Source organism: Trichoplusia ni, chromosome 7 (genome assembly GCF_003590095.1).
Source record: "Trichoplusia ni isolate ovarian cell line Hi5 chromosome 7, tn1, whole genome shotgun sequence".
Classification (NCBI taxonomy): domain Eukaryota; kingdom Metazoa; phylum Arthropoda; class Insecta; order Lepidoptera; family Noctuidae; genus Trichoplusia; species Trichoplusia ni.
Window position 1 is genome coordinate 5544516 of NC_039484.1, and position 17541 is coordinate 5562056.

Sequence of the window (17541 nt, forward strand, 5' to 3'; positions counted from 1 at the left end):
TTAAGGAAAGGGTTTATACCTGAGTGTTTTATGAAATGAATAAATGAGGATAAAGCAAGCATGATGAAATATTAATTTGTAAGGAACCATGTATCATAAGAATTGTCAAGTCTAATGATACAGTTAGTTTTTCAATTTTGAAGTTAAGGTATGGCTTCATGAAATTCAATATACTCCCGAATTTAACTTCCAGAATTTACAAAATTGATGGATAATTTTTATGTTTCAAATAAATTGTTTGACTTTTTTCCAGAACGGAGTTCATCTAATCGTCCTCTCTTTGGGTCGAGAAGAAGGGAATGTCAGACTTGCTGACTGAATTTATTTGAATACAACGGTAAAGACCAATTAAACTACTCATATACCTTGCCCCTATAAAACAAAACAATAACCCTAATATAAGCAAATTTCAAGGCTTTCCCAACCCTTTACCAATCTCTAGCATCACTTGTAAGCTGCAGAGGCTTTGTCAGCAATCAATAAGTGCTCATTTGGTTGGCCTTGAAACGGCAAGCGGAGGAAAATGTCTTTCGTATAGACTGAAGGGGGAATGCTCTTTTATGAAGATGTTGAAGATTTTAAATGCGCTTTTGATGTACTTTTTACAGTTCTATACCCAAACGGGTAAGAAATGAGTCTTATTACTAAGGCTCTACAAATTTTCACATATATTTTATGTTTTTTTTGCCGCTATAACAAGAAATACTTAAAAATAAATAAATGACGAGGTTTAGCAATGGTGGTTACTCAGGCCATATATTATTGTTAATACAAAATTTGGTGAACACAAAACGCTATTTGTTCGGAACCCAGTTTCGCGAGACAGACGCGCACACGATGAATGTTATACCCTCACATGACGTGTCGCATCAAGAACCCATGGTTAGGAATTATGTTCCGGTCGAATAACATAATATAGCGTGAGTGAAGTGATTTTAAACAAGGGCGAAAATATGGTATAATTAGTTTAACGTTTTAGGTCGATGGAAAAATCATTATCGGGATTCCTTCTGTCAGTTTTATTTTATAACAAAAGATTCGTTACTATTCGATCATCTAATCCTGGCTATGGGCGCATTTTTGTGCTTTCTTGCCGACATATTACGCCACTGAATTCATGAAAATTCATTGTAATATGACAGGAATTCACCTTTATTTTCAAAAACAGACAACAGACTGGCAATAAAAGGCCTCACTACATTTTACAACCCGAAACATAATATTTTGCCAACGAAACACGAATCGTAAAATAATTTAGGAATAAACACATACTGTACATGTCTCGGAACGTTTCGAACTTGTTACTTCGGTATTCCGAGAATACTGAACGAAATTGTGTTAAAGAAAACAATTGAAACTTGGATGAAGTAAAACAGGTTCTAGAGGTAGAAGACTATTAACGATTCCAATATCGATGATTTTATTATTCATGCATATTGGGATGGATTTTATCTATTTATCAAATAATAATACACAACATAATAGTTTACACCAAATCGTTGGGCAGTCAGATAATACAATTACAACAGAAATGGATGTCATAGAGGTTACCTTCTTAAGCAGATTTTTAAGGATGTATGCATTAGTGAAATCAAAATCATCGTGTTAATGTGTCGTTGTATCATTTTTAAATGTGGTTAAAGGATTTTTTGTTTTGTTTACCTCACGACGTCAAAGATCAGAAATCTTTATGACTATATGTAGTAGGTACCAAAAAAGCTCTGTATTACTACGATAAATATGCTGTGTCAGTTAGGAAACTTTGTGTAAAAGTTTGTAACGTTATTATTTTGGTCAATTTCGTTTAGCCAAATAACCATAACCATAAGTAAGGTTGGGCTTGTAAATATATGTTTAAGATAAACTAAGCCGTCACTGGGACAAAAACTTGAATGTGAAGTATGTTAACTACTCCAACACCGATACTTGGTTATCCGTAGATACGAATGTGTGAACATGTGCTGATAGGAGTATTTAGCCTTTTTACATAACCTATGACGGCTTTGACTCATAAGTTTTAGTGTCAAAAATTAAATAAAAATGTTAGGGAAGATTAATATTTTTTTATAAACCAAAATTTTACAGACCAAAAGCTCGAAATAAGGTGACCAGTATCTTTTTGTCTGATTAACCTTCTTAGTTGTATACTTCTTGGTACTTGTTTTTGGAGTATTCTTATTAATCGTATGCGTAAACCTTTTTCAATTTCTTCGTTATTAAGGCAGATTTAAAAATTTCTCTATGTCAGGAATTTAATTCATCTGTCTTCAATCAACTCTGTGTGTCTGAATAGTTAACACATGCGTGCTAAACTCAAACACATTTAGCTAAACAGTTAGCACGTCGAGTAACCTTATATGACCTTGAGAGTGTAAATCTGATACGTAAGCCTTTGAGGTCCTATGTTCCGTATCTTATACTTGAGGTAAGGCAAGGTCGGGAACGGGGCGTTTTTAGCCATTTGTGCAAATTCTAAAATCTTCCAAGTATCCCAGTATCGTATTCTCAGCGCCAGCCGGGTTCACGGATTCGTCTCATTGAGGGTATACTACAGAAAGGTAAAAAGGAAAAATGTGTGAAGATATGTGTCTTACTGACGGACATTCAACCGTATATTATAGGATACCATATTATAGTACCTGCCCAAAAAAATAACGTATTGAAATATTTTTTTTTGTTTTCACTTTGGTAGATCAAAATTAACAACTTTCTTCAGAAGGGCCAGTAAATAATCTTCAAGAAAAGCGCTTACCCTAAATAATTTTAAACAGGTGAACGAGAACGATGTAGTTGTCAGATTATTTTTTCAGAATCTACAATTGCATCCTCAAAGAAAATTGCTGATTTTCTTACTCATTTAACATCTATGTCACCGTTATTAGTTTCTTATCAGAATAATGAATTTGACCCTCGTTAATTATAATTTAAGTCAGAAACGTCTTCAATATCGCTATAAATTATTCCCTACAAGTAATTAATATTTGGTAGCTAATTATCGGCGCGGAAGCCTACCAAAATATCTCCGGAGTTCACCAAATACTAAACATAATTATGGCGAAGCTAATTTTACCTGTATGTGAGAATTATAGAGTAAACATCGGTTTCGCGGATGTGTTTGTTTGTCTGTTTCGTTTTAGGAATTTTAGTGTATTACAGTCATTATTGATCGTCGATTTTTCTTGGTAAGATTAGAAAAATAAGTTTGATTTCCAGATTGCCGAAGCAAAATCATTTTTGTTCTGTTAATTTATTTAAAGAGATTTTGATAGATGATATCCCGAAATTTCTAGCTGCTTCTTTGCTCCCATACGTTAGATGTTTTTTTAAAAAGAGTCTTTGTTGATAGTAGATTTTAGTCAAAGTCTCTCAATCTCAATGTGCAGGATCAAAATAAAAAAGACAGACAGATTTCAGATCACTTACTAGAAAAAGAATGTTACAAGTGACGTTTTTTTGCCAAATACCCTATTATGACTGCTTTACCGGTACTTAAAGTCGGATAATACCGCTGCCGCCAAAAAGGTATCTCGGATGAGTAAGCAAACCGAAAAGCAATCAATCGTTAATACTTATTGTGGCAATACATTTAATCAAAATATATACATTATTGACACAGACAGATATTATATATTATCTAAATAAAAAAAATCGGGAACTACAAGAGCGTGTTCCAATTATAATTATTTATTACGTACTTGTTTAATCAGGGCATACATCGCGATTTTTATTTAACGTAATCGACCTATATTCTGATATATTGTGCCAAGAATATTATTACGGTTACCAAAGATCTACCGAGAGTAAGAGATAATGAATTGCTGTCGAGGAATTATTATTTGAACTTTTTCAGAGGAATAATTTCGTCAAATACAACGTCAACTGGATGGAGGAGGGTCTTAATTTGTTTCTATTTGTATATGTTGGTTAACTCCGAAAGAACTTCGTACTGGATGTATCGATTTTGGTAATTATTTTTTAGTTTTAACGTGATGTAGTTGTCTTAGGTGTTTCTTGGTCCAAAAAACACGAAGCAAGGCTAGGTAATAGTGTGAGTACCTTTATTGACGTCGAATGTTTCTGTGCTTCTTTTTGTTGTTGTTTTCTTTTTTCATTTTAGGTTGTTGTGTTTTGTTCCGTACAAAATTGTCCACGAATTCAAGATCTCTTTATGAATTCACCATAGCCTTGGTACATGGTACAGCGACATTACACATTGCCTGATACACTGTTGTAGTACTAAGGCATAATTGCATGCAATAATACTATCAGTTAGTCCTACCATTGAATACAATTGTAGACATCCGCTGAATACGTAATGCACAACCATTTTTATTTTAGGACGCATGTAGGCATCAGTTAAGCATGCGCTCATGCATGTCACCGTGCATGCTAGCATGTTATGTCAACATTAGTGAGCGTAATTATATGATTATTTTGTAAATATACAACTGAAATACTGGCAATTGTGCTTTGGTATATTAAGCAGTAATTAATGGTTGTTTGCTTAAATATTTACGTACTAAGGAATCTAAATAGTAAATAAATGTATGATAAACTAGCTGACCCGGAGCTTATTCTGCCAAATGAATTATTTCTTAGGATTTTTTGGTGTTGAAAAAAGTAAAAAACAATACGTACCTACATATCTAATGACGATTGAAAGGGGTAATCGATTCTCAAATCTACTAAATATATCTATATTTTGATTAATAAAATATAGTACTTATAGACTCTTTTTAATAAAAATCGGTCAAGTTTCAGAGGTGTGTGGTAAGAAAGATTATGCACTAGATTTTATTTATACACTATTTGTTAGATGAGATATATAAGTATTTTTTATTGAAATGAAACTACTTTCACGGATTTTATCGCGGTTTAATTTTAGATTTTAGTTCCGGACGTTTCGAAACCTTTGCAGGTATCATGGTCACGGTTCTATTCAATGTCTAACATTCGCGTAAACCTAAGAAACCACTAAATATTTGTTAGATGGCGCCTACTTAGTTAATTGGACCATATTGACCCAGTAAAATTAATGGAACATCGTTAAATTCATATTACGCAGGTAGATAAACGTTATACATAAATACTTAGTATCTACTCATAATTTTAAGTGCTTTGTTTTACAATAAACAAAAGTACTTTTCGTATAACCTATTTCTTCTACCTTTAAGAATAAATGGTCTATATTCCTACTGTACGTGTTATAAGAAGGCACTGCCGGTATAGTATAGACAGGTTATGTTAACCCAACACTGCCCGTTGCCACAAAAAACTGCATCAGACCATTCCAGTTACGTTTAGCTCAAAATACCGTTAGCAATTCCGAATTCGAAATAACCGATTTAATTCTCGTCGTAAAACTGCAATAAAAGTTGCAGTCGGTTCGTAATTACGTGCTTTACCGCCATGCACGTCGTTTACAAGTAACAACTGCGTCAAAAACATTCGCTAATTACAATTAACTGGCAATTTAGCTATCGAAACCATTTTATTTTAGACTAAAAAGCGCCAAAGAACGAACAAAACAAAAGAGAGCACAAACTTTTTCACTTCGTCCTTTTAAATTCCGAATCAAACTGGCACAACACAACACTACACAATTTAAATTTGAAGTTCGAACACTATTTACGTTAAAGAACAAATATTATGTTTAAATAACGAACGTTCTTTATCACTTGGTTTGTTTTGTTTATGTTGTAATGTTTACGAATTACGATTACGCGCGACGCGTGTTCACTTGCCGGCGTTGATCGGCAGACTAAAAAATAATGGTCGAGCACGTTTCGTAAACAGTAGAGGGTAAACAGTTGTACTTATTTGCCGATATAGAACAAATTAAAAAGGTACAATTACACCAAAACGTGGCAAATCTGAGATTAAGAGCGAGTTGCAACATTTGGGGTCAAAAAACGTGTCAATCAAAAGTTAAAGTGGATATACCCACGCACTTCTAAAGGAATTTATTACTTAACTGAACTAACCTTGACTATTTTAGTTCACTATAAATAAATTGGGAAGTAACTTATTTGATGTTCGATTGTTCTTTTTTAAATTAAAACTTTTTCACCAGACTTCTTACTATCTTTGGGATTTCCCAGATTCTAAATTTGTATCCTATTAAACAAATTACGTCATTTCTACATGAGTAGATGGCATAGCGTGTTAGTGGTTGATAAAATACTGTACAGATTACCTACCACTAGTTTAGGTAAGTACCAACTCAAATGACTGTTATTATGTCACGATGTGACCAAGGTCCAACACTCATTACTACACAAGTTAGTCTAAAACTTCTTTGATTAATGCCTTTGAAATAATCTTCAGTTCAAAATTTTCCTTTTTACATTTTGAGGTAGGTACTGTTCCTTTTAAAGGACTTAAAATAGTTGAAGATTTTCAATTCGGGTGGATTCTTTTTCTATGTGTACACCGATTTCTCCTCAATTTGAAGACCAGTTTTAACTTTTTAACCCGTCTGTCTGTCTGTTTTTTTGGATATGCTTTGAATTTCAAAACCAAATATCAAAATAGAAGCCAGTGTAAATAAAAACACAGATCGATATTATACTAATAATGTCCATCGCGTGTACCCTTTCTAATAAATCATTATGAACGCAATTAAATATACCATCTATTCCATTTATGCTTCAGCGTCACCAAACATACTACCTTATTACAACAACATAAGGTCTATTTTCGTAACCATGTGTAGCAGACATGTCACAACGTGTCACGGTCTGTTGATACTCAAGGACGAATATCAATTACTCAAGTGACTGCAATGAGTTCTTATTACATGTATACTGTGCTCCTATATTTAGGCTACTTTTTAAATCTTTGAAGGTAAAATTAACTTAAATTTATAATAAGAGAGAAGTGGGAAATTACGGTTTTTTTATCCAATTTAATCCTTGTGTCTCAGGGGGTTTCACAAACATTCGAGTCACATGCACAAAGGCACCCAGACTCAGGACAAGCTTTCGTGGATCATGCAAACTTATCCTAAGCGGGGATCGAACCCACGAGACGTCGCGTACAGTGGGTTTGGCTTGGTGACCTTAACCACTATCTGTGCAGTCAAAATAAAGTTTTAAATAATTCCATCTACATATTATGTTCCACGTGTTGTCTTAAGAGTTTGTTTGTACGTAGGTCCTGTATTTCGCAGAATTATTTCCTCATCTTAACTTCTCTGACCACTTTTACGTACTCCTCACATCTCAATACTCAAATCATTAAATAAACGAGCCGGCAGAACTACTGCTTTATTGTACTTTTTGAGGTGTTTTTCCTTATTCCTCGATTTGGCACGAAGCCAACGATTTCGATAACCACAGATTGTTTCCCGTTACACACAGGTACCTAATTTATATCGTTCAGATGCAGTATCGCTTGATATCGTACGGGATATTATTTTCTTCTTTTTTACCTATTATATACGACTGCACGAATAGATACGTTGAGGTCACCACGCCAAACTCACTGTGCGCGTCGTGTCGGGGGCCGGATCCCCGCGTAGAACAACGGTTGTGTGATCCACAAATGCTTGTTCTGAGTTTGGGTGTCATTGTGCACGAGATTCCTATGTTTGTGAAACCCCCCGCGACACAAGGATTCAGTACCTTACCGCGGGAGAAAAAATATGCAATGTGGTATTCTGGGTCTTGGGTTGGATTTGTGCGGAGGTGGTTACTGGTATATGGTATATGGTATGGTTGTTGTTAGCTTGAAAAAGTATTTAGCTTAAAAATGTCTAATGCCAAGCCAAACTGTTTCACATGTATATTTTTAGACATACCTAAAGGAAAACGCATTATATTAATGACGTCTGGTAGTAAATAGTAATAATTGATGAAACAATTATAATTATGGACATCATACGTCATATTTCTAAGTAAACATGTCGTTAAACGCGATAGCCGTAGTATATGTTATTATAGCAATTATACAAAACATATTTTGTATTTACATGGTACTTGGATCCATGTAACGTAATTTCGTCATTGTTACAACATTATTGTTTGTTACCACAACCCCAGTACTTATGGTATGAGTATCTACTAATCATAAGTCATCATCATCACCAGCCTAGTATAGTCTACTGTTGGGTATAGGGCTCCTTTCATTCTCATCTTTACCTTGCCCTTCGCATTCATCCTATTCCTTCTTCGTCTTAATCTTTTTTTCTATTGTTTGCGGTCTAGTGTTCTAATTTTTCTGCGTCGGGCTAATATCCCTCCCTAAGTAGGAGTGATAGTCTAGCTAGTCGTATGACCGTTGTACTGCCAATTCAAAGGTCGTAAGATCATCTATGTCTACGAATTGATGTTCGTGTTATAAAGCTATTATTAATTGATAAAAATGGCGAAGGAATAGTCAGGAAACCAGTACACCGGAGAATTTTCAAATGGCTTGTGTAAAACCACTTCAAACCTCTGAATCATAAATTGAATATAAAAATCCTGGTTGCATAATTATAAAGTTTACGAAAGAAAGAATATCCATTCTATGCCAGCTATCTTTTTTAATTCTATAATAAGTGTTACATAAAGTTTATTTATGTACTGCTTCTAGTTATTCTAGTCTTTTCTTATTATTTAATGCTTATAACGCCCCATTAATCTTGCTCCCGTCTAGTGCACCTGTTCGTTGCAGGTTAACTAAATCCAGGTTTAGCGTTACTCCTCGTTAAACTAGTTTAGTTAACTTATACCCTAGTCTCCTCTTTCTTTAGTTTAATTAGTATAAAATGGTGTTTAATGAGTATTTATGTTAGTTTTAGTACACCCTGTAACACTATTTTATTTAAGGTATTATTTTTGGGTTTCCTTGCAGAGGTCTTATACAATCATTTCTATCGACGTTTGATTTTTGCTGAATGATCTAATTAGACATTTTTTTTTTCATAATGTATTTGCGATTAAATACAATGACCTCGAACCTGAGTCTTGCGCCTATACTAAGTCGCTTTACCATTATTGTACTCCAATACAGTTAGGAATTCAATACTTTAATTTGTCGGGAGTTTAGGTCACATGCAGAAAAACACCCAGAGTCAGAATAAACATCTGTGGATCACAACATTGCGTTAACGCGGTGCTTACCATGGATTTAATCTCAAAACTAAAAAGGTTTCCAATTTCACCAACCAACCGATTGCCTGTAATGCCGACGATTTAACTCAAACCTAAATTAACCACTGTGTTTAAATTGCAGCAACAAGATTGGCATGATATTAATAAAACGGTCTTTGTGCAAAAAAAAAACAGTTTCGTCAGAAAGATATCCAAAAAATGTTGGATACGATGTGTATGTGATTCCTGTGCCGATCCTATCAGATTTCGGCTACGAGAGTAGGGGAACAGATACTGCGTTAGGCACACCTGTGTTAGAATGCAAGCCGGTCTGTATACCTATACCTGTGTCTATACTAGTTTTTCAACACTAGCTGCCATTGCCGAAAATCGGTCAGGACATTATTATTGGAATGGGGAATCCTGACTGAGAGCTATTTAGTATTGAGTAGCTTCTCTTTTACAACTGCAATAACTTTCAGTTGTGATCACTTAGGCCTCCGGTATCACATAGAATCTGTTTCCTAATTTACTAAAGTGAACTGTTCAGACCAGTAATCAAAATAAAGACTACCGCAACCTCCACATTTTCAAAATCGCCGGTAGTAAAGCACCCCTAATGGCGACCAATTACGAAGGCAGTGGAGGTCAGCTACTCAATTGGAAGTCTATGAGACTAAGAACTTCAATAGGATCTTTTTAGGACGGCAATAAAATTTTACGTTCCCTTTTAGAATATTTTTAGCGAAAATTTTAGATAGAATTTTACGAGACAAAAGTTTGGCTTGGATTGGTTTTACATTGTGATCTCTTGTGAATGGTTGTAAATCTAAATTTACAAAGTTTAAACGCATATGTTTTAGATTAATGATGGTTTTATAGCCTCTCCATGTTACTTTAAAGGAATTGCAATATTTATATCGGTCTTAATATATTTATACAGAAAAAAAACATCACAAGCAAATTTTGGATCCTATTTTTTTTTATCCTCACATCCTTTCGTAGATACCGCTATAAACGCAGATATTTATTTTGTAACACAATAAGGTTCTTGCAATAAAATTTCCGTGGTAAAACTTTGATCCGGAAAAATAAAACAATTTACCGTTGACTTACCAAACAGAAGAAAAGAGCAGTCAAAATGTATCTTCTTTTTGCAAATATCTGCAAATCATTTGCGACTGTATGTAGTGCACAATAAGGTCCTAATTTATTCTCACCTGCTCTTTATCCTCTTGCGACTTCGGCCACAACGTGACATTCACCACAATCTCCCCCATGTCCTGGTTCGGCTTGCTGGGGTCCCGGAGACAGAGGACCAGGTCCTGGGTCCGGCCCAGCTCTAGAGCGGTGAGGTCTAAGTGGCACGAGCCCATGAAGTCGTCTTGAAGGCCCCAGTCGTAGTCGAAAACCTGGGAATTAGGAGATTAGATCAAAATTCAATCAATCGTAAATTTGAAATGGTTGGAAGAGATCATATCAGTCTTACGGTAGCCATCGTTTTTATTGTGAGAGTCATTAAGTTGCAGTTAAGTATTAAGATTCTGTTTTTATTTTCAAGTATCTTATAATAACCTATATGTATCAATATCTGTTTAAAAAGGATATGGTCTGAAGTGGAGAAATGTATGAACTTTACACATAAATAAATGCAATCAATAATTTTGATCAATCAGCACAATGTACCAAGAAACCGTAGGTAGGTAATGCAAGGAAACACAGTACGTAAAAGATTAAAATAGTCCGCACATTAGCAGTGCAAGACTGCATCTAACTTGAAAAATCTTGAAAATATGATAAAATAAAGATGGGATCTCAAGAAAGATGCCGATAGCTGTCTGGAATTTCCAAGTTAAGGATCTGCAGTTTATGACACGTTGTTAACGGATGCGATGCCGTCGGGAACATATTAGCATAATATCGATTCCTTGGGGAGTGTGCAAGGACTGCTCGCGAATGAAGATGTAGATTTTTCTTTCCATTATATTGACAGTACGATATTGTTTTTAATGCTCCTTAAAAACCTTTTTAGTAATGTTTTAGAGATATTTTTGATAACATTGAAATGATTTAGTATTAAACGCATGCAATTAGTATGGACCTAAGATACCAAAATTTAGATTGTAAGTTTTTTTGAAGAGCTTCAGATATCCAAAAAGTATTATTATAATTAGTTTGGAATTCGCCCATGAATTTGAAAACACATTACTATCAATCTACAACTTGACAGTGCGACGTGCCACTAGTTATAATTTACTACATGAAAAGTCTATTTCGTAAAACTGATGTAGATTTAAATTACGAGGTAACTTGAATTAAATTAAAATCGCATTCATTCTGGAATCTAGATTGAGACATAAGGATTCATCATCTGATCAAGCTTTAACTTTAGAAAAGATAAACTACCTCACTGACGCTGTAGATTATATCAAAAATGTGTCAGTCTCTCAGATTTATTTGACATCCTGACGTAATACGTCAGGAGGAGACGGCATACATCATCCCTCCCTTGGCACAGTTTAGGGGTTAATAATACATTGTATTCACCGCCGGAACTAAATTGTGTGGCATTAAGAATTCAACCGGGTTGTGGGCTGGGCTTTATTTGAATTTCATTCTTTATGAAAGCGACAGTTAGGAAAAGATCACCCCTTTAATTTTAAATGTTTGGTTAGCAGCGATCTTCTCTGATTCTAAAAATGTGTCCTAAGAGAAGTATAGTTTAGTTATTTAATCCTATTTATAGAACTCAAGAGCGAAAGTCTATTGAAAAGTTGCATTGCATTTATCAAAGTCAGCATTTCTTTATAAATTCGTAGAGTATTGTGTAGAAAGCTTAAAACCTAGTTGGTGGGGTTGGAAACCTTAAGAAAAACCTCCCAGTTAAGGCCCTTTTATGTAACTTTTCAATGGGCAATATCGTTAATATGAATGTGCTTTTACCCAGCCACTTTTCTCAATTTTTAAAACGCTGTTAACTTAAGTCTTGTTGTGATAACCAGACACGTGGCCAGATTAAAAAACGACCTAATGAAACGATATATGAGATAGACAAAGACAGACTGAACAAGTACGCACCTTTATTTGCACCGGTAGAAAAGGATCCTCTATAGGTACAGTGAAGCACTCATCCCAAACTGGGTTGAGGTCTCTGTACACAATCCTGGACTTATGCAGCAACCTCCCACCAGCCTTGAACTTCACGTAGGGGTCGCTCGTGCCTGATAACAAACCTGGTTTTGGACCCCACAAAACACTACAGTTAGAAAATCAAGAAGCAAAAATAAACGATAAAAATTTAAGTAAGCTACAGGGCTCACAGGTTATGAATACCCCGTTTTTATTATCCTTGTAACGTGGGTTACGAAGCAAGAATTTTCCCGAGGCAATCCTGATTCAGAATTTATGACCACTTCAAGAAAGCCGTAATAACTTTGAATTTCACAAAAGCTGTTCTCTCGTCCCTAATTATAATCGAAATTATGCATTCAATGTTTCAGGTCATAATTAGGCTCTTGAATCTTTTCCCTAACAAGTCGACGCAATTGGTGTAGATTGTTCCAGAAAGTTCGGCCAATTGAGCTAGATTGGTTGAGACCAGTTTCCTGTCAGATTAAGTCTAACGAAATTTTATTACCAAAGTTTAACGAATCAAACAGTTCAACATAATTTTGAGTTCCAAATATTCCAATGTGTGATTTCGTAATACAAATTTTGTGATATAAGAATTAAATTTCAATGAACCAATGGTGTTAACTGTTAATAAAATTAGATTGCTAAAAGTGGTTTTTGTTACGAAAGCAAAGCATTAGTTGCAGAAATAAAAAGAACATGCAAAATAACAATAACAGAATTGTTCGGTGTTTTGTGTGTTAAAATTGTAGGGTTAGCGAAATAATGTAAAGAAGTAAATGTGTTTGATTTATTAATTAAAACAGTGCTCGAGTTAATAATTAATGAGTCCCTTGTAAATAAGATGGAATTAGTGATTATATAAAACGTTCTTAAGGGTGAAGAAATGTTTTTAGATATTAAAACGGGAAAGAAAGATAAATCTTTGAGTTTGTTAAATTGTGCAATATTCTTGATCATACTTATAGTTACATATTCAATCTTTTTTAAAATTGGTCAAGACCTGATTTATTGCGAGACTTTCAAGGTATATCCAAGTTTAAAATTGAATCAAATTTCGTCCTTCAAAATTAATTTGAAATCGAATTTCAGTTAAGTACCGATTTTTTTTAACAATAATTTATCTGTATGTTTTTTGATCGTTTTATCTTGGGTCATAATTGATAACGATTCCATTACCTTCCTGATCACATTAACTGGAACGATTTGATTGGCTTGATGAATGTTTTAAGGAGACTCTTTACTTCCTCATAACTTATCTCAGCTCCTTCTTAACCAATTAAAGGCAGTGCTTCAAGATATATTTTTAATATTAGCTTAGTGATACCTACGGCTGTGCTGTGCCTAGCAGTGATTTGTTGTGTTGTGATCGTGTGGTCTTTCGTGATGTAATCCATACCATTTTTATCCATCGCGATTAAATTTTGGCCTCTCTTCAAATGTACCCTTAATTGGAAGAAAGCGTAAGCTCGTAATTGCTGTTCCCTTAGTCTTTGGCCCTCGTCTGGTTCCTGGAGGCAGAAATTAGAATATTTTTTTATGATCTTCATATTAAATTATTTCTGATCAAGGTAATCATACAACAGTCTTTAGCCAAACTTGTTGGGAGTGTTATTGGACCAAATGACAGCTGTTTCACGATAAATAAAAAGGAATCAATAAAATTGGTTTATCCAGTCCTAAGTTCTGGGGTAATAAACAATAACAGACGAATTGAGAACCTCGTCCGTTTTGAAGTCGGTTGATAAGATCAAAATGATGTGAGAAAGAAAGGGGAAATTTAAAAGAAGAATGCAAGCAAGACATAATGACGATCCCAAATAATTTGGAAAGACGTTCAATAGTCCTTTTAATGAAATTGCCGGATGAAGATGGACTAAGTATAGAGACAGTTTGAAGCCAAAGAGATTTTGTTTAACGAGGAAAGGATGAGGGTAATGTTTGACACTTCTTCTAGTCCTCTTTACCGCGTCTGGCGAGAGCGACTATTTGCCATCTCGTTCGTGAGCTCTCTGATTATTAGCAAACAGTTGTGTTTGTTCCATCAAGAGAAGCATCTATTTATTCTCCTTCGTCATATTACAGGATTGCGTGCTTGTAAATGACTTTCTTTTACAACGACAATTATTGGTGGAGTATCGATTATCTGAAGTCATGGATACGAATTGACGACACACCTAACCTTTTAAATCTGTGTCAACATTTGTTGAGACTTACTGTCTCTATAACTGAAAAATCTCTTTACTGCAACCTTTTTATATTAACAACGCCTAAATAAAGTAGTTTGGTGAGTTTGCTATCACATTTTCTACAGGCGTTGGTTGTTTTCATGACTTATGTTCATTAAATTTTGATTTAAATTTTCATCTTAATGAACTTCTCAAAGTTTTCGTTTAAAATTGTCTTTTCATTTAGAATTACTTTTGAACTTTATTTCAGTTTTCAGGGTACTGGGTGAATACATACGAAGTAGTATTATGTATCTTATTGCAAACTTCAAAACTTGATCATTATTCTATATCCCGTTAATTAGTAGTTCTTTAGTACACATTATAAAGTAGCTTCAAAGCCAGCATGACAACTAAGGGTGCAACTTTGCCGTGCGTCGTTCTTGAGTAGTGACGTAACACTTACTTCAACGTTTAAGTTACGATTGCTTTGACATAAGTGTAGGTTATCATTTAGTACCTATTTATATGCATTTATTTACCAATTGCAATAGCTCTGCGGGCGGCGGTCTTGGATGGTGCGCAGGAGTTCCTGACGTCGATGGCGCTGGATCAGTTGACACCTGTCGCGTCATAGAATCTGGAAATAAAAGAGACACACAGACTTAGTTCTGATGTTTTATGTCTGTTGAAAAGAAACATGGTTGGCTTCACGATATATCTTGGAAGTACTGTAAACATGATCTTAGTGAGCTGCTTTTCTAGCTCTACCTCCAAGTCACGTGACAAACACGTGTTAATGTTGTTAGGATTGCTCTATACTTGTCTAACAAAATTATGATTCCATTGATGAACGCGCTTTTGACGTAGATTTGAAAGTTTTGTAGAAAGTCCGCTCCATGGAAAACGGACGCCTGAAGTAAAATTGTTATGTTAATAAACATGCATAACAGCGTTTTGACTGACCTGATAAAAATTTTAATCAGTTTGAATAAATACCAAACACAATTGCACAACTAGAACAATGAATTAAAACCGTTAAAAGTGTTACAGGTAGTTACGCAAGCGAACCATTCGAAAGTCAAATGCAAATGGCATGCGACTTTTAAGAGTCCTTATTTTAGTTTCAAATTCGAAATTGAAACAGTAGCTGCAATTAAATTGCCTGAAGCTGCCAGTGCAGTAAATAATACAATACGACTTCATTTGAAATAAGAACACTCTGTTTTAGTTTTTGGAAACGTTGAATTTGTTTCTATTTTAGTTTCGGGTTTATTTATTTTTTAATTATGAACATATATTTAACCTCTATGCCTAAAAAATCCGTAAATAGATTAAGAGAGATCTGGACTTTAAAGTCTTCTTCACTTGAGACATAATGTGAAATAATTACAAAATAGATTGTGTTTTTCCAGTCCGGAGTCCGCAGTCCTTTAAACCGGAGCTTTAAAGTCATTCGACTTTAAAGCTCCGGTTTGGTCCGAGACTAGTCGGGCGATTCCGATATACATTCGTGAGAAACCCGTTCTTTGATTGGTTATAGATGTTGGGTAGTCGGAAGCTAGCGTCGTTACCTGATGGATGCTAAATCCCATCTCGTCATCAAAAAAAAATGCTCTTCTTCACAACTGTCATCGTTTTGTTACGTTATCGATAAGGCCTCGTACTCACCATCCCTCTTACGGAAGAGGCGCATTCTCCGCCACTTCCTAACAGCTGTTTTAAGTCTCTTCATCAGCACACAGTTGAGGAATGCACTCGCTATCCGTCGCCGCCATATTGTGCACATCTATCGATGTCGATATCGTCTATCGACGTTTGGTTACATCACTAGTGAACAGTTTTGTTCTTTGAGAAGCTCATTGTTATTTCAAAATACATCGAAATTGTTTTCTTAAATCTAAAATAACCTGTTAGATTTATTGTCACTTGCAACTGTTTCGATTTATTTATTTATTAATTTCGTAATGGATCTTTTTTTCTTGCTCTTTCTATAACATTTAAGTAGGTTAAATACTTTAAAACTCCTGTATCGACGTCATTTAGAAGTGTTTACCTATAGTACCTTTCGTGACGTCAATCAGCTCACAATTAAGGACTCCAGTTGGGTTTGAAACTAGTCGGGTTACCCTATAAATAAGCGAGAGTAAACCGTTATTCGATAAATAATACCTTTTGAAAGTTACTTAGAAATTGCAATCGTTTTGCACTAGTCATACAAATTCTTGTATATGCTAAACACTATTTGTAGTATTGTCAAGCCTTTTTCATCAGTATATTTAGCAAAATACAACTATAACTATAGCTTACACAAGAACAAGTTCCTCGAATTGTCTTTATTTTATTTAATACACAATTTACTTTGTCCTTTTGAAACTGAAACTCATTGAGAACGCTCCCAGACATTGCTTTATGAAATGAAGATGCTTTTCTATTCTAAAGAGAAAATATAAGCACAGGAAACTGAACTTGGAGCCAAGATATAAGATGGAAAAACAAGCAAGGAGTTTGTGCTCTTTACAGAGACTTTTTTCTTTTATTATTATTATAGTTGCAAAGAGTTTCGATGCTTTAAAATTCTTTTTTTTTTTGGTTTATTGCGGTGCCTTTGGCTAATTATTATGAACAAGTTTTTTTTATGTGCCTGCAGATAATATTGCATGTATATGCTAAACATAAACCTAAACATAAACCGTAGTTATATATGTCTGTAAAGGGCAACTGGGCCTAGTTTAGATGTCAAACGCATTTCTTTGCTAAAGCTGGCTGTTCTTTTTTTGGCCCGCTTGCCTTTTTACCTACTATTTCTTATGAATATCGTTATGCTCTAAGACAGGTAATAGATTCCCCAAAGACACTCTGAGCTTAAGCGTTTCGGTGGTTTTCGTTGGTTTCATTGTGAATCCTGGCTTATAAGGGTTGCAATGACAATGCAATGTGGCGGTCGCAAAAACAGTAGTTAGGACTTAGTACGACAATAGTATGGGCAAACGGCACATGATAATCTGTGGGAGTGTGGTCTGTTGTAGGATGAACGAACAGCCGAGATCCGGTGTTGCGAAGACCTTGCATCAAACGGAACTATTTGCCTAGGATTCGGATGCTTTCGCTTTACTTATTATTGAAATTAAAATAACAACTCCCTAATATGATTTTGGTAAGAC

General features: G+C 34.8%; 1 protein-coding gene across 9 annotated transcripts in view; it reads right to left on the reverse strand.

The window, feature by feature from the left end:
- Positions 1 to 17541, reverse strand: part of LOC113495577 (multiple C2 and transmembrane domain-containing protein-like) — a 92902-nt gene that overhangs the window by 20904 nt on the left and 54457 nt on the right. For 3 of the 9 annotated variants that reach the window (XM_026874353.1, XM_026874352.1, XM_026874351.1), the window contains exon 1: positions 5546 to 5802. Coding sequence is in view for 5 of the 9 variants with exons in the window: in XM_026874347.1 (XP_026730148.1) it covers positions 10298 to 10489; positions 12156 to 12310; positions 13609 to 13720; positions 14920 to 15017; positions 16049 to 16166 (675 nt within the window). In the remaining 4 variants the exon portion in view is untranslated. Of the gene's footprint in view, positions 1 to 5545; positions 5803 to 10297; positions 10490 to 12155; positions 12311 to 13608; positions 13721 to 14919; positions 15018 to 16048; positions 16289 to 17541 lie in introns of those variants that run through there. The other 6 variants (XM_026874354.1, XM_026874350.1, XM_026874347.1 and 3 more) reach the window with 5 other exon arrangements.